Source organism: Lynx canadensis, chromosome X (assembly GCF_007474595.2).
Source record: "Lynx canadensis isolate LIC74 chromosome X, mLynCan4.pri.v2, whole genome shotgun sequence".
In the NCBI taxonomy this organism is placed as follows: Eukaryota; Metazoa; Chordata; class Mammalia; order Carnivora; family Felidae; genus Lynx; species Lynx canadensis.
The window spans coordinates 119,403,943-119,429,450 of record NC_044321.2 but is presented as its reverse complement, the minus strand read 5'-3'; the positions used below and the strand labels follow the sequence as shown (position 1 = coordinate 119,429,450).

The window sequence follows — 25,508 nt, the reverse complement described above, 5'->3', positions numbered from 1 at the left end:
AAAAATGATGTCAAATACCCAAATACCTTCCTGAAGTATTCATCGTGCCGACAGCGTGTGTGCGTGTGTGTGCGTGTGTGTGCGTGGGTGACAGGGAAATCATGGTCGCGGCCCTGGACGCTTCACCCACCTCTGGCGTGGCCGCACGAGGCGCCTCATTGGACTCGCTGTCAGTGGTGCTGCTTTCAGTGTCAGAGTCTGACTCGGAGCTGCTCTCAGAGTCACTGGAGCTGCCGGAGCCCCCGCCGGCTTGCACCGCAGGTGGGGGCTGAGGAGTGGCCAAGAGCGGGCTGAAAGAAAAATGACATCATCCGCTGCCTCATTTAGTCTCGGATCAGCGGGCAAAGAGCACCCCCGCGGCCACGTTCGGCATAAGGACCCACGATCTGCTGGATACAGGCAGAATGGAGCCCACCGTCCCATTCCACACGTGGGAAACGTGAGGCTCAGGAGGCCCCGTGAGCGGCTGGAGGTCAAACGTGCGGCCAAGTTCCTCGGGTTCCGTCACACTGCCTCCCCTCTCAGGAAGGCCTTGCCTCCCGCATTCCACGTGAAAACTTTAGACCAAGGTTGCATGCCTTCCCGACACAGATACACATACCACATGCAGCCTTAAATTCTTAATGGTCCCGTGTTGTTTTTAGTTGAGATAATTTTTCATTTCCGGGTGCCATCTCGTTCAGAAACCCAGAGGTCTGTCAAGGGGCTGTGATCTCAGTTATACACACAGTATAGTTAGTTCTCTCGCCGAGGATGAGTGAATTCAACCCCCATCTGAATCGGAGGAAACTGAGGTCCAGAGGGAGGGAGGCTTGCCTCTGCTCCCCCAGCGAGTTGGACAAGTGAGGGGAGAACGCCAAGGGCAGGGACTGTGGGAGGCGTCTTCCCTGCCAGGTGCCCGGCACCCGGCACCCAGGTGACCGGAGTCCCCATTTCTCGGCCGCCTCCATCCCAATATTTGTAAACTCTTTGTAAGACTCTTACCGGGAGGTTATGGTCAAAAAGGACCGAGCAAGTCTAATGACGGATTTCAAATTTGTACAGCTGACCAAGCAAAGCATTTGAAAATTGATACCATTCACACTCTGCCTTTAATGCTAATCAACAGTCTTCCTTACTAATCGTTTGCTCCCCGTGCTCGTAACAAATCAGCCTCTGCTGCCGCTTGGCATGTTGGGCTCTGTCACTGCCCCCTGCCCTCCGGCTCAGTGTCACAAGTGGGGCTGCAACCTCAGGAAGTTGGAAGGGCTCTCATCTTTCCATCTCATGAGCCCAATACCCTCTTTGGAGGGAAGTTTCATCATGGTGACGCCGGGGCCGGGGGCCAGAGCAGTGTCACTGCTGGGCCAGCAGGCCGGCCCACCCATCGGCCGGGGCTCACGGCCGCTCATGCTCCCAGCTCCTGGCCCGGCTCTCCCCCCTCAGTTCAGTCCGGAGAGTACAGTTCTAGTCCCGGAGGGCATCTCGTCCTGTGGTCCCACCTTCAAACTGGAGCAAGAAGGACCCCAAAGGACCCCTCTGCCCAAGACTGCTTGCCTGCCCCCATCCGCCCCCCTCAGCAGTGGCTATTTTTTTCTCCATACTCAGCCGCTGATTGGGAAGGAACAGGATCCCTTTTAAGCCAGCATGGGCCCCTTGTCAGTCACTATCCCGTGCAGAGAGCCTTTTCATTCCATGTACCTTGCCTCCCTAAAGACTGCCCCTTTAATCTCCCAGGTAGGTATTTTCTTTCATATAGCAAAGCTCATTTTAAAATGCTATCTGCTAAGTAAATGCTATCCGAAAGTACATTTCTCTGCCAAACACACCAAGAGATTAGGGGAAGCAGAGGAAATAGGGGACTGTATCTCCTGGGAAGGTGCACGCACGTGTGTGTGTGTGTGTGTGTGTGTGTGCGCGCGCGCGTGCATGTGTGTGTGTCCTGGACAGCGGGGGCAGGGACCTACAACTCTCCTTAATGGCAGTAAAAACTCTGTATTTATGCAAAGCACCCTCTAAATCTAATCAATTGCTTTTGTCTTTGGTTACTAAATAAAGGCCGAGGGAACAGATTTAATGAGACCAGTCCAGCCGTTATGCTAACTTGGCCTTGATTCCCCCCAAGTAAAGTTTTAAGTCCAGCACAGAGCATCCACTGGCCCGAGCTGACTGGCTGCTGGACTGTGATAAAATCGACCTCATACTCATGATTTGCAAGTGAAAAGTGGTCACCTAGTTTTCTTTCATAGCTGCATTCATTTCTGCATTCTCATAAGACTCAGGCCATCCTAGTATTACCAAACTCGACTCTAGATTTACTTTGGAATATTTCTGGATAGCGTTTCCATTTACTGGATTATTCTCGATCAACTGCTGTAAGAAACAAAACAATCCCAGGGATTATTCCCTTACAACCAAATGCGTTGAGGTGATATACATAAAACACAGATGTTTTATTTACCAGAATAAACTTATTCATCAGTTACATCACAGTAAAGCTTCATGGACTTAGTTGGAAACTTGTATGTGTGCATTTGTACACAGTTGTTCCTTATCCAAAGCCCTTTGAAGGGGAGAAGAATTCTGATGTTCAGATTTTTTAAATTTTGATGTGAATATACCATATATACCGTATATATATGTATATATAGTGTGTGTATGTATATATATATGTATATGTGTGAATATATATATGTATGTATGTGTGTGTATATACATATATTACCTCAAGTGGGATCTGGGGAAGCACCCTTTCATAAAACTCAAAAACTCATTAATATTGTTACCGTAACATCATCAGTTAAGAGGAATAAAGACTTTAAATAAATATCTGCACATCAGTTGAGGTTGGGCTCTGCCGTGAAGTGAGTTTGTCTCAAAGTTACTGAAAATGAAAGCTCTTAGGACTTTTTCAATTTCAGAATTTTGATTAAGGGATTGTAGATGTGGACAGAAACCACATATGAAAAACTGACTCTAACTATTTGTCTAAGTTAAGTATAGATAGATAGAGACATGAAATAAAGACCATTTCAAACCTCAGAGTAACCTTGATTGAGACCCAATAAAATGAGACCGGAAATTATTTTCCCTCAGACTTCTTACAGCTAAATCTATTGCTGTGTCCTCAGGAAGGACCCCATGGCCAGTCAATATTGACAATGACCCCTTAAAGGAAAGTAGTGTAGAAAGAACAGGAAGAGGTTCACCAGCTTTTCAGATCCACACTGACGAACATGGATACATAGGGGTGAGAGGGAAAGTGGACTTGAATTCAGAGAGGACACAAAGGGGACTCAAACTGGGGGTGAAGGACTGGAGCATCTTAATGAGAAAGAATTGCTTTCTCTGGGCAGTTGCACGGTTGGAAACAGGGAGAGCCAGTGATCGTGGGAGGGAATAACAGTCGTTTAAAATGGAAGCAACACTGCGCTCCCCAGTACCTTCTTATACCTCTATTATCTACCTGCTGTTCCCAGGCTTGCTGGAGAATCTGGCTGTACCCCGCTTGCTGAGGAACGCAAGCCACGTATTTGAGTGTATCTGACCCTCACTTCCTCTGGGCCCACCTAGCACCGAGCTGGAGCAGCTCCCGGGAACCAAAAATGAATACAAAACCGAAACACCGTCTTCACAAGCAGTACAAACATCAATAACAGAATGACTGGCCTAGGGCCACATTCTTGTCTGGAATCCACGGTGGAACTTTCAACTTGGCAAATCATCACAGGTCTCCGCTGAAACCCGTTAGCTGTGCAGCTAGTTAAAGTCCCCTTCTGCTACATTTATTTTCAGACATCGCCAGTTTATTTTCCAAATGTATATTAAAGTGGCTACGAGTGAAGCTAGCGCATGCCATACTTGATTCTGCCTAGGAGATGGACTAATGTGCGGTTTACACATTCTTCATTTGCCAAACTGTACTAGAATTACCTCCCACGCACCATTTCCTCTCGTATTTTACTAAACTGCTTTTTAAAAGAATGCTAGTGGTTACGACAAAAATAATGTGTTATACTAAAAATCATTAACATTCGATGTATTAAACCGTCTAACTCCCGAGCCTGTAAATATTAAAACTGTGCTCTTGGACTTCACCCCGATGTAATAAAACTTCTCAAAGGACCCACATTTGTAACAACTTCAAAGTCAGCTGCTCAACCTTTCCAGAGGTCAGATTCTGCTATTGTGTTCATCAGGGTAAGAAGCCTTCATTGAGTAGGTGAGGCCTCATTTTAACCCCAACCCCATTTGATGGGTCTTCGTGGTCGCAGGCCAGACGGAGTGCAAAGGGGCTGGCTTGGCAAGTCAAAGACCCTAGTGGGGAAATGCAGGGTTAGGGAGAGGGATCAAAGAGTAGGCCAGTGGGACAGAAGTCCAGGGGGCATTGATGATGCCTTCTCCAGGCAGGGTTGGTGCTGGTGTGGAAGGCTTGAGCATCCCAGAGGAGAAAGATGGGTTGTAAGTGCAAGTCCAAGTACCTTAATCTCTAGACATGACAGTCTCTCTATGCTTACGCTGACCAGGCCTTTTCTGCAATAAAGGACTCAGGTCACGATACCGTAAGATAGTTTGAAAGCCATAGGAAGGAACTGGGGGTACTCTGCCTGGAGAAGACTCGGGGGCAGGGAGGAGGGTGTTCCTATGACGACAGTCTTCAAAACCCCGGAAGGTCTGTCCTGTGTGAAAGGGGGTGGGCTTGTTCTGAGGGCCAAGGTAAAACCAGGACCAATGAGCTGGACATCTGGTCTGGAAGATTTCACCTCAACGTCAGGGAAGACTTTTAAAAACCTATAGCTGGGGCTGTAGGTCAGGGGCGCCTGGGTGGTGACAGTTACGTGTCCTACTCTTGATTTTGGTTCAGGTCCTGATCTCACAGGCTCGCGAGACCACAAGCCCTGTGTCGGGCTCTGCACTGGCAGCGGAGGAGCCTGCTCGGGATTGGCTCTCTCTTTCTCCCTCTGCCCCTCCCCTGCTCATGCTCTCTCTGTCTCAAAATAAATAAATAAACTTAAAAAAATCTACAGCTGGTCACAGAGAGAAGCCAAGGCTTTGAAGGCCCGCGAGCTCAAGACCTTTAGATGACCAGATAGCTGGCAACAGAGAACACGGTAGAAAGATTTCTATCGTGGGTCCCAAGTGGGCTTGGATGATCTTTAAGGTGTTCTCCAACTCAAAGATTCTGATCCTTACGAAAGTTCAGTGTATAGGGAATTTTACGGGGGACTTTTTAGGACCATAGATGAAGTGTGTGAGGAGATGTCTGCACAATCCAATGTGCTCTTTAAGGCTGCTCTTGGCAACACTTTATCAGTCACAGAGCTCTTGTGTGAGCCTTAGAGGATTAAGGCTGCATTTCTGTGGGGCTAGTTTATAAATCAGACTTTTCACTAATTCAGATTAACAGCTCCCAGAAAGCCAAACATCTGCATCAGTACTGATTCTAATCCTAATTTAACTGTAAATTCCTTCCTCAGGAGAGAAACAGGGATGATGAATTGGCCATTCTACTCAATCAAGCTGTGTGGGCATCAAAAAAGAAAGGTTCCAGAATGGATGACAACTTTTTAGTGGGAGACGTACATGGGAAGGGTCCCACAAGCAAGGGTCCGACCAGGTACCGGTCTTGGCAACATATTTCACAAGGCCCAGAATGTGCCTGAGGCAAGTAGCAGGAGGTGTTTGACGGGGAGTCCTGTATTATTAAACCCTTGTCTTTAGTTGAGACTTGTATGAATTTCAGCAACATGACCCCTTTCCAGTTTTACAGGGTTCAAACGTCTGTCTACCAGATGATTTGAAATACTTCCATATTTGACGTCATCATCAAGTTGCAAAGGGATAGCCCTGGGGCAAAGGATTATATGCAGAGGCATAATACATAAAACAGATAAAGGCAGAGTTGCCCTGGTGGAAACAGGAATAGGGTAGATAGTAGGGAGAGGGCGTTCCCAGTAGTGTGTCCTCTTCTCTGGGGTGGGTGGCCCCCAAACACAGTTTGAAAGTAAAATGCTTCATACCCCAACATTATCACCAGCAACTCAGGATCAAGCATCTTTTGTGGTAATGGACTGACGCTGTTGATGAGCGCACAGAGAATCACTGTCCAGCTGTAATTCAGGCCACACCAGAGTTTGTTGTTGCCCAACGTGCGCACACTGGGTGCTGCCCTTTTGTCCGATCCTGGTGTTACTGAACGTGACATTGTTCAAAGCCCTGACCGACTGATGAGAGCTGTGGTTGGCCAAATAATGACTCCCCCCAACCGTGTCCACGTCCTAATCCCTAGAACCTGTGACTATGGTACCTCATGTGGCAAAAGGGATTTTGCAGATATGAAGAAATTCAGGATTTGAGATGGGGAGACGATCCTGGCCTGGATAATCTGGGTGGCCCCCATGTAATCGCAGGGTCTCTAGGAGGCAGAGCTCGGTGTCAGGAAGGCACTAGTAGATTAGTGCCACAGCAATGGATGAACTTCTGGAGAAGCTGTGAGTCGATCATTTGGAACTTTCATAAGGAGTGGAAATGCCTATTTGTCCTAACTTACCCGACACCTACTTCCTTTCTGAGGTGATGATACTGATGAGTGATTTTGCCAATGGCTTCTCGTAATTACATTTGATTTGCAGCCAGTATGGTTTGGCTAGCCTTTCTTTTTTTTTTTAATTTTTTTTTAATGTTTATTCATTTTTTGATAGACAGAGACAGAGCGTGAGTGGGGGAGGGGCAGAGAGAGAGGGAGACACAGAATCCAAAGCAAGTTCCAGGCTCTGAACTGACAGCACAGAGCCCGGCGTGGGGCTCGAACTCACGGACCGTGAGATCATGACCTGAACCGAAGTCTGACGCTTAAGTGACTCAGCCACCCAGGCACCCCTGTTTGGTTAGCCTTTCTGGAGACTGACCAGACCCAGGCCCTTGTCTTCTTTTCCTGCTTGTGGCCTGTCTCCATTTTCAGGCTATTTCACGCATCGGAATAGCTACGTTTCCTCTACTGCTTTGTTTTTGTTTTTGATTTTAAACATCTAATAGGCTGGTAAGTTTCATGAATCAGGGAGCATCCCATCCAGCCAACAGACAGTTCCCTCCCCTACTGGTTTTAAAGAAGTAGTTTTAGTCTAGTGGGAAGAGCGTGGGATTGGAAGTCAGAGGATCTCTTGAATGTCACCTTGGATACTTTATTATCGTGTGATCTCAGACTAAGCACTTAACATAGGGTCTCAGATTCTTTGCCTGTAAAATGGGTCTACTATATCACAGGCAGCGAGAGGACCGAGTGAGCACATTTAGTTGAGGCTTCTCAAGCTTTAGCGTATGCACGAATCACTGGGAGACTCATTAATGTACAGACTTGAATTAGCTAGGCCCCGATGGGGCCTGAGTTCTGCATTTTTACTACGCTCCCAGGTGATGCCGATATTTCTGATCGGTGGGCTGCACAGAGAGGAGCGAGCCTAAAACCTACATGGGCTACTCAGACATAAGCTGCTGGGGCAAAACATAAGTTGGTGGATTCGAAACTGAGGGCAAAATCACCATTTGGAGGTCACCTGTGGATTTTAAATGTCCATAACTATCATGTCCTCCATCAGCAACAGATAAATTTGATCACATTATGCCACTTTAAAATCTAACCTGGTCAAGTTTAAGTTCAAATTCTATCAAGTTCATTTGGGCCACTGGGCCTGAAGAGTTTTTCTCAGATTCCTTCTGATAGGCTTACAACCATCCTGAGGGCTACCTGCCCGCGCCACTAGGTGGCCAAATGCACGATTGTTTCCTCTGAATGTGGCATACGGATCACTGCGAGGCTCAGAAGGCGGCTTGCCACTATCCTCGCTGAGCGTTAGGGAGGTATTGCATTGCACGGATGGTCATCGCTGGGCCCCCACTTTCGCGACCGTCCTGTGAGGTAGACCCTCTTACGACTTCCATTTTTAGCTGACAACACTGAGACTGAGTACCAAACAATGGCAAGGTGAAAACTAGTTTTAAGGATATTATGGGACACAATTCAATGTGCAGCTTCAAAGAAATGAAAGAAAGCCAAAAAGCAAGGCATCTGGCTTCCGCCTAACGCAGCCCAAGGTGCGACAGCACCGCGGAGGGTGCCAGCGTGCTCCCAGGAAGGCTGGTCAATGCTGGCTAATGGGCCAGCTATGTCTCGAGAGCATCACACTCCGCATTTGGGAGAATACACTGATATTTAAAATTTTCTGGAAATAATTAAAAACCACACAGACTTCTCCACTAGCAGTCGGAGCTGCTTCAATCAAACAGCTAAACAGGTGGGAAAAAACCATACACAGCCGAGTATTTTTGTCCCTTTTGCCTTTAAAGTACGTTTTTTAAAAAATGGGAGCGAGGGAGAGAGCAAAGGCAGGCAAGTGAACGTGAACGCCGCCTCCCTTGAGCCCTGGTCTCCAAGCAAAGCAGAGAAGGAATGATTGGCAGTTTGCATTCATAAGGATCCCAGAGGCGGCCAGATGCTAGGAATCTCTAACAAGGTCGAAGCCTTCCAACAAAGAATTCCGTCAGTCACAAATCGTAGGTGAAGCAGGGTATGTGCCCCGACCGGGTGACCCAAACTCAGAAGCTGCTTCCACACAGGGCTCTCTTCCCTGTGTCCACAGAACCGGTCTGGAGATGGGCAGAAGAGCCTGGGCAGTAGGCAAGCTGAATATTCTAGGAGAGGACAAAGCAGGCTGGAGATAGGGGCGGAGCAGCTCAACACGAGCTCCTGCCTCTTGATTTGGGAAGTGGGCATCCCTCTTCCAGTGTCTCCCTAGACTCCACTTCTTCTTTGACGTCTCTCAATGCCAATCTCCTTATCAGTACTGTCTGCTCCCCTTCATGTCTGATTTGTTACTTGATGCATCACAGACACTTGATTTAGAGGGTAAGCTTCTAAGGCCAGAGGCTTCATCACACACACACACACACACACACACACACACACACACACACACACTATAAAATGATTCATGCACCTAAGACACCCTAGAGTAAAGCCCTGAAGAAATCTTCTCTGTAGATTTCTGCGAAGATGGTCCCTGGGAGTATCCACTGCCTACCGTCTATGTCCCTATGGTCCCAAAAGGATACTGTCATCATTGGATCAACAAGACCAAAATAGTTTTTAAGTGCAGGGCACTTGGGCACTTGATAATGTTCCAGCATCTTCACCCCCATGACCTCATTTTGTTGCTATAAGAACACTGAGCGGGGTGTATGTGGACCAGGTATCCTCCCCATTTTGCCCACAAAGCTCCAGGACCTCACAGCCAAAGTTGTGTGGTTGGGATCCGAGGGGGGGCTTCACCAGGCTATTGTGACTATTTGGGCAATGGCAAGTGTGCCTGAGCAAATGAAAGGAATCAGGGATCCACTACAGAACCCACTGTCGTCATCATATCGAAAAGCGACAGGGACACAGAATTAATTCCAAAGGTGTTCCTCAAGGGACCAAATGAGACAGTCTGCAAGAATGTGACGTTGAAAGCACTGAAGGCCATCAACGCTTTATGCCAGGAAAACCTTGCTCCGTTCGACTCCAATGACAAACCTCCTGGAGCCTAGCAGATGACTCTTTCACATACATGAAGAGTTTGTGAAGACCGACTAGGGAACATTTATTTTTTTTAATGTTTATTTATTTTTGAGGGGGGGAGGGGAAGAGAGAGAGAGGGAGACACAGAATCTGAGGCGGGCTCCAGGCTCCAAGCCGTCAGAACAGAGCCCGATGTGGGGCTCGAACCCACGAACCGTGAGATCATGACCTGAGCCAAAGTCGGATGCTTAACCGACTGAGCCACCCAGGCGCCCCAGTAGGGGAAATTTCAATGCCTTTTATGTTTCACATCCTTGTGTTTCTTCAAAAATTGTATTTGTTTTTAAATAGATAATAAACATGAAATTGATTTCAAAAGATACTGAAAGGGATACAATGAAAAGTAGATCTTCTGACCTTCTACTGTCCCATCACCCCATTTTCCAAAGTTTTTCACTGTTGCCATTTCTTAGGATTCTTCCAATAACACCCTCTACATTTATGAATACTGGTATGTGTGCTTTTAAAATAAAAAATTTTAATTATAAAGGTAATAACCGTCCTGTATGTGGGATGGCAGGGAATTCAATGAATGGCATTCAAAGCCACACACATAATTTCTAAAATAAAACTCATGCAGTGTCCTTACTAAAAGTGCCTGCATAACGGTGCCTGGCACATATCACAAACATCAGCATTAAGACACTCGAGTGAATAGCAAAACTTACAACTTGCAAAACTGCAGCGTGTTACCCTACCACAAGGAAGAGGCGGGAACATAACACATAACCATGAGGAACGGAAGCCACTCAGACAGCCCTTCTGGGTGGGACGAGGCTGCAAGTTCCAAATCGGGAAACAGTCACTGATCTTCCTCCACCGTGACACTTCTTAAAGATGTGGTCGACACAGGCTGGTTCTGCATCCTCGCTCCTAGAAACTTCTATAAGCCCAGTAATCAGGCTCTGTAACTCTTTGACCTACCAAAACTGCTTTCAGTGGTGACCACCGACCCCCATCCTGCCCACTTCCCATCACAAACCAGGTGTTCTTTCCTCACTCTCCTTGACCTTGCTCCCTGTTGGACCAAAAGCTTTGACTTCTTTGGCACTTGGTCCCAGGGACCACATACAACATGAGAGCTCTTGGTTTTAGAGTTCACAGCGACTCCCTCACGGGTAGATGTGCTCTTCTCCACAGGATTTGCCAAGATGTGTCCACTGCCCACCCTACCTTGGTGCTGGTTCTTATTCTAGTCCCAGCACATCTGCTACCGTTGTCCCCTCTGTCCTCCTGCACTTCCTCCCATGTCTTTGCTTAGCCTGTTTATTCTGTCTAGAATGAGACTTCTTCCTCCCTCTTCTGTTTGCTGAAATCTTTATCTTTTAAGCTCAAATTCAAATAAAATAAGGTCTTCTCCAATGACTTTAATTCTCCTTGATACCTACCTGTTCTGATTTCTTTTCACCAACTGCATCACTGTTTATTACTTAATTATTCTCAAATTATTTCATCGGGCTAACCCTTTTGCCCACCCAACTAAATTGCGCACTTCTTGACGGCAGGTGCCAGATTATGTAGTCGTTCTCTGTATCCCAAGGCGCCCGGCATAACAACTTGTGTGCAATGTTCTCGTTATGAAAAAAACACTCCAAATGGCTCATAGTGAACAGAAAGTCAGTGCAGACAAGGTCACGTGGAAAAGAACAATACTTAACCTGAAATGTCTCTGTACTGCGGACTCTCAACAGAAGTTCATGTGATGAAAATGATTAGGCAAACGGGTTGCCTAATGATAGATTTGTAACCTTTCAGCTGGTTGGATGGATGCTATTCCCTCACAGTGCCTGCCTCTCTTTGCAGCTTCAGTTCCATGGCAAGATGCAACTTCCCTGGATGGACATTTTTAACGTAATTGGTATTTAGAGCAACAGCGTCGATGGGTTGCAGGGTGCACGTATGTGCATGAACATAGGAAATAAATGGTGTGGCCCTGACTGAAAATGAGCGCTACACGTACACACAAGACCTCCCTGTTCTTAATTAAAATGACGATTCCATTATTCCGATTTGTGTGAAATGTGAGCTACTCTTGTCATATCATTTTGATACATTAACCAGCCCAGTCTACATTGGGCTTGATATTAACTCCCTTTCGACTTGATGGTTTTTCTAGTGGCATAATTAATTTCCTCATGGAAGAAAAAATATTCAATCAATTTGGGATTAAATATGAGGTGGAAGGACTTTCACAAAAGATAGAACTAAATCTCCTAGCCCACATGCCTTGCTAATTATGACACACTCACATTAAGAACAAGAAGGTGTTCCCTTCCCATGATAAATGGGCCTGAAAATCCTCCCCAGCGTTTACTATAAATCACAAAGACCATTAATAAACAGGCAGGAAAAAAACGACAGATCCTACAAGAATTCACTCCCATTCTTTGCCTAAGACTATCAATGTCATATTTAAAGCTGACATCCGAAATCTTCTGTACAGAAGCCCTTTGAGTCAAAAAGCCCAGCTATTTTAAACAGAATTTCCTACGCCTGTTATTTTGAATGACAGCCAAAGAAACACTGGATCTTCTTAATCCTGTAATGCTATCTGCCCAAAAATCTCGCCTTCCAGCTAACAGCCTCCCTTCTCATCAATGCTAAATTAAAGGAGGTCAAGTGCAAATGAGAGAAGAAGAGGGGACCACACTTGCGTCATCTTGCACCCAGCTTGCTTTTGACATCGAGAGCAGACGTCCGATCGCAGCCACCAGCAATGAGACAGCCGGGTATAGGTAGCCTTATTCAACAGTGACTCTCGTATGTGGAATGGCAGGGCTTACACGTGACTCTACCTCAACAGCAACAAGAATGGCAATCCCGTATTACAAGTGAACACAGAGCCATTTAAAAGCTGACCTAGAAAGAAATGGAAACAAACTTAGGCATTTCTCCAAGAACTAGCAGGATCTGTGATAATGACCAACAGGCTGGTAGTAATAAGGTCAGGGTGTTTGGTTTTGTCATTAAGAGGAATCTGTCATGTGGAGAAATTTGTCATGCTGAGAATTTGAGAGATTTAGCAATTCCAAAGAAGGCGGAGTTTAGAATAAAAAGGACTTTAAAAACTGACAATTAAAAATGCCTTCTGAGGCTAAGCAAATTACATTCGCGCTCAGCAGAAAAACCTGGGAAGGTGCATGTCCCAAGAGTTATGTCAACAGCAGGTCACGATTATACAGGGCCCCCACCAGCTAAGCCCAAACAAAGGTACATCTTAAGGATTTACACTGAAGACAAAGCATTCACAACTTAGGGGCATTAAACACCCAAAACAAGAAAGATATGCTCACTTGCAAACCACACGAGGCATGTACTTTTAGTGAGATGTGACTATGTTTTCTAGCCTGATGGTATCACTACCTCAAATTCCATGGCAACATCTCAGTTTCATTTCCAGGAGTCTACACTGCTCTAGCTTCATGATGACAAGATCCAGGTACATTACTCTGCCAGTTGGAAACATGGGACCAAAAAAAAAAAAAAAAAAGTGTTGGGAGGAATATTTTCCAGAAAGGTTATATGCTGGAAAATTCCCTTTGACGACAATTATGTTCCAATATATATTTCAGACAGCTATGATTAAATTCAAGCTGTCTGAATGAGAGAGAATGTGTGTGTGCCCATGGATAAGTGTGTGTGTATGTGTGTGAGTGTGTGTGTGCATGTGCCTGTGAGTGACAGTATGTGTGAGTGTGCATACATCAATTAGCTAAAATCCAAGTGAGGTACATACTATTAGTTTAAAAAGTAATGTTGCTATTAGCTGGCTAAGGACAGAAATGTTGACTTCTGTAGTACATACTAGGCATTAGACATGTAATACAGAAGATATTGTTGTGGGCCAAGGTTTATATTAGCCCCTATTTGGGTTCAAGTCATGTTTTAGGAGGATACACAAATGTACATTCACATGTACGAGGATGAGCTATTACTCAAGTTCTCACATGTTTTACAAATAATATATAAACGCAAAACAAGTCTGAGAGAACCGAAACGGTGGTTATTTTTTGATCTGTTGGACAAGACTCATCAAGTAGCCAAGGGAAATGGGGACTCTCTCAGCCACGAAACTCACGAACACTGATACGCAAACACAACATAACTGTTCTACCAGCAGATGAATGGATAAAGAAAATGCAGTGTATGAATTTACCATGGAATATTGCTCAGCCCTACGAAAGAAGGAGATCGTGCTATTTGCAACAACACGGATGAACGTGGAGGACGTTATGCTAAGCGAAAGAAGCCAGACGCAAGGAAAAGCACTGCCTGTAGTACTTACAGGTGGAATCTAAAAAAAAAAAAAAAAGAAAAATGCCCAGCTCACAGTAACAGGGAGTCGAATGGTGGTCACCAGGGACTGGGCGGTTGAGAGAAAAAGGGACACATCGGTCAAAGGGTACAAATTTTCAGTTACAAGATGAATTGCTTCTGGGGATCTAATGCACAGCATGGTGACCATAGTTCATAAGAGTGTATTGTACACTTGAAATTTGCTAAGAGAGTAGATATCACCGCACACAGAGAAGGTGATTCTGTGAGGTGTTGGATGTGTCAATCAGCTTGACTGTGGTGCTCGTGCCACAATGCATATGTCTATGAAAACAACATCGCGCACATCTGAAATTTGTAGGAGTTTACTTGCCAATCCTACCTGAATAAAGCTGGCACAAACTGATGGGCTTCCAGTCGGTGGTAGGACAATGATCGATTCCTGGTGTTGGAGCTATGGCATATATAGAATTAAGATACTCTTCTAGTTGTACAGATCTAGTGCCAATGATCGCTTTGATATTTTCAGTAATTTTTTTTTCTCTTGTCAAGAGAAATAATAAGGCATAGAATCACTTTGCTTTTCTCTTTCCTCTTCCTTCTCCTTTGTCTCGTTCTGGTATCTTACTTGTAAAAGTCTCATTGTTCCCCATAATATTTTCCATTTGAAAATATTATTGTATTTTAAAATGACTTGAGAAAGTCCATTTTTAGAAATGTTTCCAGTACATGTCTTTCTGAGTTATTTGAGTCATTTTAATGGAGAAATTTCCCCCAAAATGCCCCCTAAATATCTTATATGCCTATAACAGAATACTCTATGAAAAATAACAAGTCAAATAATCAAAAGTTTTCAATATTTATATTTCAAATAGTTAAGGTAACTCCATTCCAGAATGAACAGGGAGAACGAACCCAAGTTCCTGTAATTTGCATGTTATTAACGTTACTCTAGAAGGGTAAGAAATGGCATCGGTATCACCTGAAACACACAGAGATTTAAATCAATGCTTCCCTTGCTGTGCTCTTTCTTTAGAGACTGCATCTTCGGGAGCCCACCCTGTGTTAATTGTGTTTCCAAATTGTACACGGATCTGCAAGAGGAGACCAAAGCAACTTTTGCTCTGTGATTTTACTTTCCTTTAATACGATGGCCTATACACTGTGGTTTATTCATTTATTGGTCTGATGGTTTTTATGAGTTGTGATTCAACATAGGTTCTTTTCTAGTATCGTGTTTTATGAAGATATGGAGAATGTAATATAAGTCTGATACAATTATGGTTATGTGCCACGCAAGACAATACTGTAAATATGAGAAGAGTCTGCAAAGCTGCTTAGCAAAACGATCTTAACATACAAGGCAGTGTGAAAATGGAAGAGGAATCTATAATGACGATGAAGATTAGCCATTTGCTCTCTAACCTTATTTACAGAAGCAATCAGAGGTATTCAGGTCGAGTTAATGACCCTGTCTCCAATTAATTCAATTGTCTACAAACAACACTGGTGCAGTGGCTGTCTCAAAGTCTGCCACACAGTCTCAGAGGGAATACATAAGACTCCATTAAAAGTGACAATAATAATGCATTTATTACTGAAACACTATTGTATTATAAATAAATTCCTCATGTTAAATTATGCTCCACGCTTTAACAGAAATTCAATTACTGAAATAATAAAAAGATGGTGTATTTGCCAAGTGCTTGGACTATAATTTGGCTGCTTAGTTACCAGCGGTTGGCTGTTTTGCAATTTTTCCTTCATAGACTATTTCTTTTGAATAAATGCCAGACTTTTTCATACAAATTTTATGAACAAGTTGCAAAATGAAATTTTGAGCTTTTGAATCCAATTATGAAAGACATAACTAAATCTATTATTGAAAAAAAAAATCTAGTAAGCCCTTTCTGTCGTTGTTCAGAACTGGCTGGTAATTGAGGTAAGCACAGGTGCTGCTCATTATGGACCATTGTGCACCATCTGAATTCTGGGAGCGGTGGAATTCAGATGGTTTACACTCTGTTTGTGTGAATAACAAACAGGCCTGATTCTGCGCTTGTTTGTACAAGCTTGTACACAGCTCATTTGGGACTTCGAAGACACCTGCTTACCCTTTTGAAGCCAAAACAGTATCATTTGTGTTCTGGCTATCCTCTCGATGACAAGTTTGCAAAAGCAACAGATTTTGTGCTCTCCCTTCATTCCCACCATCTCCTCCGCTGTGTAGCAACTTCAACACACCCTTGTCTTCAGTGATAGGAAAATTAGTTGAGTCAAGCTATGGCAATTATCCAATGACAGGAGAAGACACAGGCGGAGAGGAAAGAAGAACGAGGTCTTCCTGTGGAAAGACGTCTTTGCCAAACGGACGGTCTCAGGTGGACCGGGGATGTGGCTTATTTGCGCTTAGGCTAGATTTTCCCCCTTCTTGCCTCCTCTTTTGCCTTTTCTTCTGGGCTCGCACATTTATCTTTCGAATGTCTAGTCTCACTGTCTTTATTTTTATCCCCCAAGCTTTATTGAGATATAACTGACGTAACATCGTGCGAGTTCACGTATATGACATGATCATTTGATACACGTACATATCGTGAAATGATTACCACAATAGGGTTAGTTAACCCCTCTGTCACTTCGCATAATTACCATCTGTGTGTGTGGGGGGGAGGGGTGCGGGGCGGGTGTGGTGGGAGCATGTAAGATCTGCTTTCAGTCTCATCGCCTTCAGATGGCCCACCTGAAAGCAGAGAACCTTATCATCACAGAGACTTGCTTCCTGCTTCCAGAATGCAAAAGAAAAACTGCTCCTGACTGTGGTCTCCTCGCCCGTCCCATAGGGCCATAGGCCAGCAGCCACGAATTGCACTGGCTGGCCCGGCCTGCAGTCCTGAGCTCCTGAGTAATGTCACACGCCAACCTGAATATTCTAGCCCTGCAGTAACTTCCCGGTACTACGACTAACTTTAGTTATTCAATGACTTTGCATTTTCTCTTCTTTTACCGAGGTCTTACCTGCTCTAAAGAGAACACCCAGAGAGTATGTAGTCATGAAGCAGAAGCTCTGTTGCACAGCAGAAAACAAATCTAGATTACTCCGACTCTGGGTCCCCCCCACCTGCAGCTCCCCGATCCCACCGCAGTGACTACCCAAAAGCGGTGACATTCTAAATCCTGTGTCTGTGAATCCTTGTGGTGAGAGTTTGCCTTCATATGAATGCAGGAAATAGCTGAAGATGTGTGGAGTGAAGAATAAAGAGAAGAAATTATGGATGCAAGATTTTCGGCTTTGCTGGTACCGCCACTCCGGAACAGTATGGAGGATCCTCAAAAAGTTAAAAATAGAACTACCCTACGATCCAGCAATTTCACTACTAGGTTTTTACCCAAAGAATACAAAAACACGAATTCACAGGGCTACATGCACCGCGATGTTTATAGCAGCGTTACTTATGATAACCAAGACATGGAAGCCGTTGTGTCCACAGGTTGATGAATGGATCAAGAGGATGTGGTGTATATACACGATGCAATATTATTTAGCCACAGAAAGAGTGAAATCTCCTATTGGCGACGGCATGGATGGAGCTAGAGACTGTAATACTAAGCGAAGTAAGTCAGAGAAAGACAAATACCATATGATTTCACACACATGTGGAATTTAAGAAGCAAAACAAATGAGCAAAGGGAAAAGGGGAGAGAGAGGGAGAGAGAGGGAGAGAGAGGGAGAGAGAGAGAGAGAAACCAAGAAACAGGCCCTTAACTATAGAGAACAAACTGATGGTTATAAGAGGGGAGGTTGGGGGGGGGGTTAGATAAAACAGGTGATGGGGATTAAAAAGGGCACCTGTGATGAGCACCTGACTTGTTAAATCACTACATCACAGACCTGAAACTAATACAACACTGTATGTTGACTATACTGGAATTTAGATCAAAAAATAAGAAATAAAAATAAATTTTAAAAAGCTTTTAGGTTTGAAAGGTCTACTCCAAGACATCCCAATCCACCCACAGTGGAATAGAATCCGGAATAGAATTCTTCCAATTTAGCAAGCACTGCCACCCCAAGCAAGGTTCTAGAGAAGTCTAATGGCGGATCAGAACAGCCGACCCGAACCCCCGTGCCAAGGCCCAATGGAGTATTACCCAGTGCACTGCTAACCTGACACTTTGTCACACTTCTATTTACCTTATCCATCAGGCAAAGTTACGGTCATGACAATGCTTAATAAAGCCAATCAAAGTAGCAATCAGCCAAAGAAAGTTCCTGCATGTCGGACATTAAATATGGCTAATGTGGTCTGACAGTGCTCCACAGAAGGCACATTGGACTCTTACCTTCTCCCTTATCATTATCACAGAGAGAGCAAGGTACAACGCGGCAGGAGTATAAATAATTTGGAAACCTCATAGACAATATTCTACTGTGTGTCTCATTTGCACTTAAAAAAAGCTGCCCTCCAGACCTTATGTACTTTTAAGATTTATCTGAAAGATACATGAAGAAGACTTCCAGCCAAAAAAAAAAAAATGTACATATTTAATGGAATTAGATCTCTAGGCAAGAAAATGTCAAAAGAAAAGGCAAAATATTAAAGTGAATGCGAGGTGCTCCTTTCCACAGCTTTCCCCCTTTGATAAATATCTTCTGGGATGTCATTTACTGGAAAGGCATGATTTTACAAAACGAAAAAAAAAAAGAAACCTAGAGTATAAAATATACTCTCTTTATTGCTGAAGTAAGTTGCTGCTTTCTCATTTCTCTCTGAAATCTGCTTTTGTCAGCCAGAGGCCTTGATATTTGCCTTTATATCTGCCTTTTTATCATTGTTATTGAAAACATGGCAATTATTGCGAAACAGTCCAATTGCAGGCAAGCTTCTGATTACATGGCAGTGGCCTCCTAGAAGCCGGGAAGGAGATGAGGCGAGGCTTGCGTTCACCTGACACCCAAGATCACAGGGTCGTGGGGGCGGGGCGGGTTGGGTCTTCACCTGAAAGTGAAGATCACAGAGTTGGGGGAGAGGGGCCGAGGCGGCCGCAGGAGGATTCTGAGATGAAGGTGATACGGACTTAACTTGTCCCCGAGAGCAAGGAGCATCAATAGCATTACCTCTGAAAATGAGCTACTGAGATAGGGGAGGATGGCAGGAAGATCAAGGTCGAGCTCGGAAATACGCGAGAATGAACAGGTTCCCTATATATACAGAATATATATATTACATATAATATATCAGCTCATCGTAAGCCGATCGACAATGTGCAGCTTCTAACGGGAAAGTCTCAGCTAAATCTAATTTCAAAGTTGCTTCCTCTCTCCTCTGACTTCGATGCCCGACATTACTACTCACATTATATGTAGTAGCGATAACGCAAATAACATTTAACATAAAGGAGCTCTTAATACGTCACTCGTCCGAGGCCTCCCAGGCAGTGAATGGCTAGGAAGCAACGATCCCGCCTTTTGGTTGTTTTTCTGTTTGTTTTGCCGGAACACATTTTGAAAAGTTCTGCTCTATTTCTGCCAATCGTTCATCCATATGTGTAGTTTCAGAAAAATCTATTGGAGAACAAATACTAAAATCTTTAAACATATGCTTTCACCAAATTATTTGCAGGCTTCTGTAATGACAATTGAAGATGCATAATGCTTATGAATTATTCTTCGGTTAATAGCGACGGCAATTAATGATGAGGACGACAGCTACTATTTATTAGGCTCCCCCATGCGCCAGGTCCCATGCCCTGCGATCCCACTTAGTCCTCACAGCAGCTCCGAGGTGCACATACTATTAGCCTCATTTTACAGCTGAGAAAACTGAGGCTCGGGGAGGGAAGCAACTGGCTTAAAGATCGCACTCCAAAGGCTGTGCTCTTTTGTTACTATGCTGTCCTGAAGGGGTTGGGGAATAATTCCCATATGTAATTTAAATAAAATATCCATCACCATCAATTAGGTTTCTGGTTTAGTAAATAACCCCATTTGAAGAGGCCAACGGCCTTCTCCTAATCACACTTCCATAGTGACAGAGCAGAATCACAGTCTCATAGCATGATGTAGGCTCTAGAGGACCTTGGAGATCTATGAATCTGCCTCCCTCAACTGTTAGAAGAACTGAGGCCAATCAGCAGTAGGTTCAGCGAGCTGAACTGCACGTGAACGAGTCAATCAACCTCCTAACCCCGCCTCCCTCTCTCCTTCTCTCCCTCTGCCCTCGCCCCTGCTCATGCTCTGTCTCTCTCCCTCTCTCAAATCAACTTAAAAAATATATTGGTATAAGAAAGATAGCAAGTGGCTAACATTCTCCCGGTCCACTTATTGGGAAGAATTATTCAAATATTTTCATTTGATCTCACTGTTATCAGGCTGTTAATAGTTATAATGAATTATTCCATTAATAGCAATAGCATTTTTTCAAGTGTTCAGGCTAAAAATCTTGGGATCATTCTTGACTGCTGTATTTTTTTTTCCTATCTCCATTCAATGAGCCCATCAGCAAATGCTATGTGCTCTCCCTTCAGAGTATGTCTCTAGTCCATCCATGTGTCACCACCCTCAAAGCCCCCACCCTGGTCCAAGCCACCACCATTCTTGCCTGGATTATGGCAACAGTCTCCTTACTGTTCTCTCTGCCTCCACCCCTGAGCCCCACAGTCATTTTTTAATAACCATAGTGTGATCGTGTTATGACAGAGATCACATCAGGTTGCTCAAAATCTCCTAGTGGTTCCCAACTCAGAGTCGTGGCCGGGGCCATTCCAATCTCTTATGCATAATGATTCCCAGGGAACAGTCTGACCTCCTCTCCTAACATTCTTATCTTTACTTTGCTTCAACGGAACTATCTTCTTTACAGTTTCTAAGCACACCAGGTACACTGGTGTGTGCTAACCTCAGGGCCTTTGCATGTGCTATTCTTCCTGGAATGCTCTTCCCCCAAACCTCTGCAGGGCTCGTCACCTCATTTCCTTTAGGTCTTTGCTCAGATGCCAGTTCTCAGCGAGGCCTTCCTGACCACCCCATCCCTCTGCAGCACTCTTCCCTGAGTTCTCTCCATAACACATCTCACCTTGCAACATATTTTATCATTATATACTTACATCATTTAGTGTCCATCTCCACTCAATAGAATATAAATTCCACTAGGGCAGAGCTTTGGACTCTTTTGTTTCCTGCTGTGTCTCTAGGTTCTAAAACAGTGCCTGGCATCTGCTAGGTGTTGGTTAAGTATTTGATGCATGAATGCATGTAAGTATAAAAGCGTGTGTTTTGTGACTTTGGTAAGGTTGGTGGAATCAACAACTGACAAAGTAAACCACTAATAACAGATAATAACAGATAATAGGAATAATAGTGCCGGTTTGAGTGACTACTCTGTGCCAGGGGCTGAGTACTTGATACAAAGTACCTCGGTCCTTACAGTAATTCTCTAAAGAGACGGGATGGTGCTGGAACCCAGGTGGACTCAACTGGAGGGAGGGAGTGTATGAGTCTGATGTTGGAGGTGGAAGCCTCCTTCGAGGGTATGTAGCTGGCTCCAGCATCTCAGACACTGGGGCTCAGGTGGCTCAAGCACGCTTGCCCAAGACCACAAAGAGACTGGTAGATGCCCGTAGCTCATTCTTTCCAAACCCAAAGAAGAGTAGTGGCCGCTGAGCAGGCCTGTCTTTTATCGTGAAACCCCGAGGAGCCAAAAGTAGCCCTCGCTTGTTTCTAATCTGGAAAATTCTCAAGAGACTAAGTGGCCCTGGGCCATACCCAGTCTCGAGCCATGTGCTACCTTTGGTTCCAGATGATCCATCCTTGGAAGCAAATACAAACTCCTAGCGTCCCACATGAGGCTTTCAGAGTCGGACTTGGAATGCTCTCGTCCATCCTTCTCACTCGATAGGCAAACAGACCCGGCCCAGAGGGACATGCTGAGCTGGGGCAGCTTTGGTCAGAGTGCTAGTCTCATGGTACCCACTGGAGTCTGCTACACATTGGCTAGACCGAGGCTCACACTGGCCCGTGTCATGCTTCCTGATATCAGCAGTAGCAGCAACGACAGCCAGGAAAAAAAATGATAGAAATAAAGGCCCAGCTATGTGTAAATAGCATGGGAAGGACAGGAATGGTTGGGTTTAAGGTTGAACACGCTGTGATCACCACTCCGTTCCTTTTGGAATGGGTCCTTCCCACCGTGCTGTTCCAAGCTGGTCCTCCAAGTGCTTGGCCGGCCCAAAGACTTGACTTCTTCAGAAAGAGAACCTCACCCCACTCCCAGGAGACACGCAAGGAAAAGCAAGATGATTTACCTTTGTCTTTCTGAGTCGCATTAATAAATTTATCTCAACAACAGCAGTCATTATAGATGATACAAGTGGTATAAGACATGCAAATTAGAAGATGCTAGCTCAGTGTGATTTGTGTGTATATAATGACTGAGGTTACCAATTAATTGGAGAAGTACTATTTATAACTGCACCACCCTGATAAATGGGTTATAATGGCTGTTATAACCTACACATTTTTTTCTTTTCACTCTTAGGGAGCAGAGATATTATTGAAAATATCAATGCACTGTGATAGGCAGATACTGTGAAATAACTCAGCGTGGGGAATGTAAATCGCAAGCATGGCTTGCATATGAATTCTTAAATGCTCATCTTAGCACAACTGCTGGTAAAATGTATGCAGTCTTTGATGAAATGAATGAAACCCATTACTCAGAGGCATTTGCAGCTTGCAAAAATATCACTCATTCCAAGTCCCTCTCTGAAGTCAGCCAGCAGCAGCTACGGGAACAGCACTGTGACAGTAGCCAGGAGATCCTAAGTCCTGTGCTATTTGAGCCCCCATCAGGTTCGTGATTAGCCAGACGATGGACATTTCTGTAGTTCCAGAAGCCAGAGGCCTCAGAGTCCTCGCTTTACTTGTGACGTATGTGGTGGTTCGGGACCAACGCAATTGAAATCCTAAGGTCAGGATGCTCGTAGTGAAAGGGCATGGAGGACAGAGCCTTGGGAGACAGGGTGACCTTTGGCCAAGGCACAGCTACTAATTGGCCCTGGCTGTTTGAGATGAGCCGGTTTCCAGGCCTGGGAAGGAATGCCAGGCCAGGGGACTCCACACAGATCACAGCGGTCCAGGCTGGCCCGGGGCCACAGAAGGCTCCTGCTAGCGCCCGATGAGTTCCATTCCGGTGTGGAAACAGCAAGTGCCCTGTGTGACTCAGACCCCCACCAGGGCCTCCACTTTTGCTTTTTGTTTCCCTTTAGCTGAGAACCACAGTGTGGAGCAAGGTGAAAGCTTTCCCAGATGATTCGTAGGACACTCTCTAATGTCTTTTATAGGCCGGGACGTGTTGAGGCTTGATGTTTTATCTACCCTTTTGGCCAATGGGTGGTGAGAAAAATCTCATGTTGGTTTGTAGCTTCTTATAGTTTACATATCATTTGGACAAAAAACAAACAAACAAAAACCAACTCTCTTGTTCCTTGAAGTGCCTTGAGGTCAGGTGAGGGAGACAGCACAGAGATTATTATCATTTACCAATGAAAAAGCTGATTCCCCCAAAGGAAACCAGTCTAATTCAAGGCCACAGAGCCAGCATGCAGCAGTGTCAGGATGGCCTGGGTCTGTCTGACACCTGGCTTCTCATGTTATAGCTCTGCCTCGAGGCTGTGATGCTGCCTGGCACACCAAAGCCCTTTGCACCTTGACACGTTCCAGGTAGTGGCTGCCCACCCACTTCGTGCACTTGGGCATGCCTCATTCTGTAGGGTCAGAAGCTGGCTGTGAGCCTTGGCTGGGAACTTCCAGAACTCTTCTGGACTACCTACGAATCTGGATTTCTTAGCGAGGGCTAGTGAACCATCTGCAGAAAGCACCCTTCAGTCATGGAATCAGGATGACGGGGGCTTCTGCAAAACACAGAAACAGACATTCCTCTCTGCTCTCAGAAAGGCTACCATAGATGGAGACAGATGACAAAGGCACCTGCTGGAATCCGTTTCGCCACTTGAAGAAAGTGCTTCGGTGAATCGCCATGGTGCAAAACAACTGGGACTCCTGGCATAAGCTAGGCTACAACCTCAAGATCATTATGAGATGCCAGGTTTTCTAATGACACTAAAAGAGTCAGTATTACTTTTCATTCGTTTGAAGAAATCGGATTGAGTATGGCAGAGATGGGATTTCATTTCATCTATCTTCATTAATGGAGTGCTGCTCTTTAAAGAGAAATGTTAACGGAAGGGAAACCAGAAACTACGTTTATTGCTCAGATGGAAATAAAGACCCGAGTAGACTGGCTATGCATTAGCTTGTAATCAACAGTGAATCATAAAGATTCATGCTAAAAGACTTGCGATTGTGATCTAATTAGTTTTCTTACTGTTTGGAGAAATTAATTTAGAGCTAGTGCCAGAAATGCAGAATGGTACACGTCTAGGAGACCTGCCAGCTCTGGTCTCCAGTCGGGAGAATGTGACGATTATACCTCCGTGTGCTAATGCCAATGGCGACCCAAGGACAAAAATGAGCAAGCTGTGTCGCTCTGGCCATCAACTGACTCGTCGAGTACAGGAGGAGCCTGGTGTCCTGGCAAGATCCCAGGTGGGGAACCCAAGCATCTCTGGATTGGGTTCTCGACTACTACTAAATAACCTTTCCAAGCCTCAGCTTTGTCATCTGCACAAAGAGAACGAGGCCTCGCATAACTGCTGAACTGACTAGAGACGATGCATGTAGAACGTGTAGTGCCCAGCAGGTGCTCTGTAAAGACAGCAATCATTGCTGCAACTTGCTTTCAGGAGGCTACTTGGTCTGCAGAGACTGTCACAATAGATAAGGCATCTGACGGTAGGAAATGCCACTTGAGGCCTGCCTGTGTGCGCCATCTTGGAATCCTGGAGTCTGTATGGGCTCTCAAGCGTAGGCCCGTTCTTTTGTCTACTCTGTTTCGCAACGATTCACCTAGCATTTGCAAAACTATTTTTGCAAGATGTAATTGAAACATCCTGGGATGTCTCCCAAATTTGTTACTGACAAATGAGCTTGGGTGGCACCTTCCCATTCTGTGGCTAAATGAACCCAAGAAGCACTAATTGCCTTGAAGTTAATAAAGACTTTATTGGCTTCAAATAATTGGTGTTTGTTTGGCTGCTATGATTATAGTTATCACACACTCTCTACATAATGTAAGCTGGCAGAAGTTTCTACCTTTTACAAGTTTTAAATCCCAATAGAATTGACAGAAAAAGCTATAACCACAAATTGGTTTGCAATTTTCCTCTTTCTTCCTAGCAAGTCCTGTATGGTTATATTATGAACCTTGCTTCACACAAACTGCTTGTGACTTTTATGGCCCTTTTGTGATCTAAATGGCTATCTCATAAGATATTCCGTTGCAGCATCTTTTTCAATTGCTTTTACTGCGAAATGCCCTTGTGGAGAGTTCTGGGGACCATTTCACACTCTTATGGTATTGATTTGCGAAACCTGACGATAGGTTTATATTTAAGATACAGCCTTGTATATAAACAGAGTGGGAAGCTTATGAAACACAGAGCCAAGGCTTCCATTGAGGGGGTTTTGGATACCATCTCAATGTTCTGGAAGTGCAAGTTAACAGTGAATACATAAAAACATCAT

The 25,508-nt window shown here is 44.8% G+C and overlaps 1 protein-coding gene across 2 annotated transcripts in view; it reads right to left on the bottom strand.

The window, feature by feature from the left end:
* AFF2 (AF4/FMR2 family member 2) overlaps window positions 1-25,508 on the bottom strand; it is a 280,441-nt gene that overhangs the window by 31,734 nt on the left and 223,199 nt on the right. For both annotated transcript variants that reach the window (XM_032592102.1, XM_030305099.1), the window contains one exon: window positions 131-290. In XM_032592102.1, coding sequence (XP_032447993.1) covers window positions 131-290 — 160 coding nt within the window. The remainder of the gene's footprint in view (window positions 1-130; window positions 291-25,508) is intronic.